Source organism: Panthera uncia, chromosome X (assembly GCF_023721935.1).
Source record: "Panthera uncia isolate 11264 chromosome X, Puncia_PCG_1.0, whole genome shotgun sequence".
NCBI lineage: Eukaryota > Metazoa > Chordata > Mammalia > Carnivora > Felidae > Panthera > Panthera uncia.
Genome location: NC_064817.1, coordinates 682924 through 685254, shown reverse-complemented (window position 1 = coordinate 685254; position 2331 = coordinate 682924). Strand labels below are relative to the sequence as shown.

At 58.9% G+C, this 2331-nt stretch overlaps 1 protein-coding gene across 1 annotated transcript in view; it reads left to right on the top strand.

Moving 5' to 3' along the window:
• The window catches only part of CRLF2 (cytokine receptor like factor 2), a 21451-nt gene that overhangs the window by 16657 nt on the left and 2463 nt on the right, over positions 1 to 2331 (top strand). The window contains exon 7 of the mRNA XM_049643329.1: positions 976 to 1060. Within this exon, the coding sequence (XP_049499286.1) occupies positions 976 to 1060 (85 nt within the window). The remainder of the gene's footprint in view (positions 1 to 975; positions 1061 to 2331) is intronic.

The following is a 2331-nucleotide window of genomic DNA, read 5'->3' as shown; positions in this document are numbered from 1 at the left end:
GCAGGGCCGAGGTTGGGAGTCTGAGATCCAGGAGGGGCTGAGGCTGGATGGGTCTGAGATCCAGGGGGGGCTGAGGTTGGGAGTGTGCAGTCCAGGCAGGGCTGGAGGCCTAGAATCTGAGATCCAGGCAGGGCTGAAGCTTGGAGGTTGAGGTCCAGGCAGGTCTGAGCCTGGGAGGCTCGATTCAAGCAGGGCTGGAGGCTGGGGGTCTGAGATCCAGGTGTGGGCACAGTTGGTTTCTCCCGCGGTCTGTCTCCTTAGCATGTGTCCTTGCATGTCACACTCTCCTTGTGTCCCTTCTGTCTGTGAGCACACCCATCCTGGTAATCGGTCTCTCTTTTTATAAAGCCACCAGTCATATTAGATTAGGATCATATTACATTACAACCTCTTAATTTCAGTGTCTGAGGGCCTGTGAATTAAAGTGACCAAAGGCCGGTTAACAGGAGAAAAGGCATATGTTTCTGTACTGATGGCATGATTTTCCGTGCACGCGGGATTCCCTGGGAGGAAATGAACACGCGGAGCAACAGTTTGTCTGGGGAGCTCAGACACGACTTTAGCAACGGGCTTGTGCACCTGCGGGTAGGCAGAGGACAAGGCGTCCCGGAGCTCTAGGGCGGAAACTGTGGGAAGGAGACTAGAACATGAACAGAGAAAATTCATGGCGAGAAAGGTCGTGTGTGTGGAAATTTGTTGCTGATAACATTGGTTCTCTTCCTGGTGAAAAGTGGGGGTGGGGGGCGCCTTTACAAATGAAAATTTCCGTCGCAACCTGGGAAAGCGCTGCGTCAGATTTTAGGCAGGTGGGGAAGGGCAGGCGGCTCCCCCAGTGTCTCCTGCGTCGTAACTGCCACCAGGCCCCCCTCTTCGGACTGTTTCCACCAATCAGTGCGTTCGTGGCCTTGAGGGAAACCATGGTCCTGGGGTCACACGCCGCCCGCCCGCCTGACCAGATCTCCTTGTGCGTTTCAGACTGCACAAGTGCCTCATGCCCAGCGTGCCCGATCCCAAGCTCACCTTCCCTGGGCTCTTTGAACTGCACCGCGGTAACTTCCAGGTAAGTGCCCTCCCCCCGTTTGTCTCCAAGCTCCCGCCCTGTTTCCAAGCCAAGCCAGCGACCTCCCGAGACGCCCTCGAGCCTTTCCTGAACCCAGAGCCCGCAGCGTGCTTGTTTTTCTCTTGCTCACGCACACGAGGTGCAGGCAGGGTCTCAGAGGGCGGCCTCTGCTCCAATCGGCCCCGGAGATCTGTGCCCTCTCGGGATTTTCCAGCCCAATCGACCCTCTGATCTCCCCAGGAAGTTGTGCTGTCAATATGTTACCTCTGAAAACAAACCATAGACTTCCGCTTTTAAAACGGTTTACGGCCGTTACTTCATTCACTTGAGAGAGGTTGCTGGGGCTATGAGTGGGAGCTGCTGGGAATTGGGGGGAGGGGAGCAGCCCCCACCCTCGGGAGCTCAACCCCACTGGCTTGCCTTGTGCAGCACAATGAGTCAGCACTTTCCCGGCACGGCCCCCAAGCAGAGGCTTCAAACAACACAAATAAATCACCTCCTGTCTCCCAGTTCTGCAGACTAGAGGCTGAGACCCAGGCAGGGTGGGGCTGCTGAGATCCAGGCAGGGCAGGACCACTGAGTTTCAGAGGAGGCAGGACCCCTGAGATCCAGAGGGGACAGGGCCGCTGAGATCCAAGCAGGGCAGGGCCACTGACATCCAGGAAGGGCAGGGCCACTGAGATCCAGGCAGGGAAGGACCACTGAGATCCAGGAGGGGCAGGACCCTTGAGATCCAGGCAGGGCAGGGCCGCTGAGATCCAAGCAGGGCAGGGCCACTGAGATCCAGGAAGGGCAGGGCCACTGAGATCCAGGAGGGGCAGGACCCTTGAGATCCAGGCAGGGCAGGACCTCTGAGATCCAGGCAGGGCAGGGCCACTGAGATCCAGGCAGGGAAGGACCACTGAGATCCACGAGGGGCAGGACCATTGAGACCCAGGCAGGGCAGGACCACTGAGATCCAGGTGGGACAAGACAGCTGAGATCCAGGAGGGGCAGGGTCACTGAGATCCAGGCAGGGCAGGGCCGCTGAGATCCAGGCAGGGCAGGGCCGCTGAGATCCAGGAGGGGCAGGACCACTGAGATCCAAGGTACGCAGGGCTACTGAGATCCAGGAGAGGCAGGACCACTGAGATACAGGCAGTGCAGAGGCGCTGAGATCCAGGCAGGGCAGGGCCGCTGAGATCCAGGCAGGGAAGGACCTCTGAGATCCAGGCAGGGCAGGACGAGGTCCAGGAGGGTCAGGGCCACTGAGATCCAGGCAGGACAGGGCC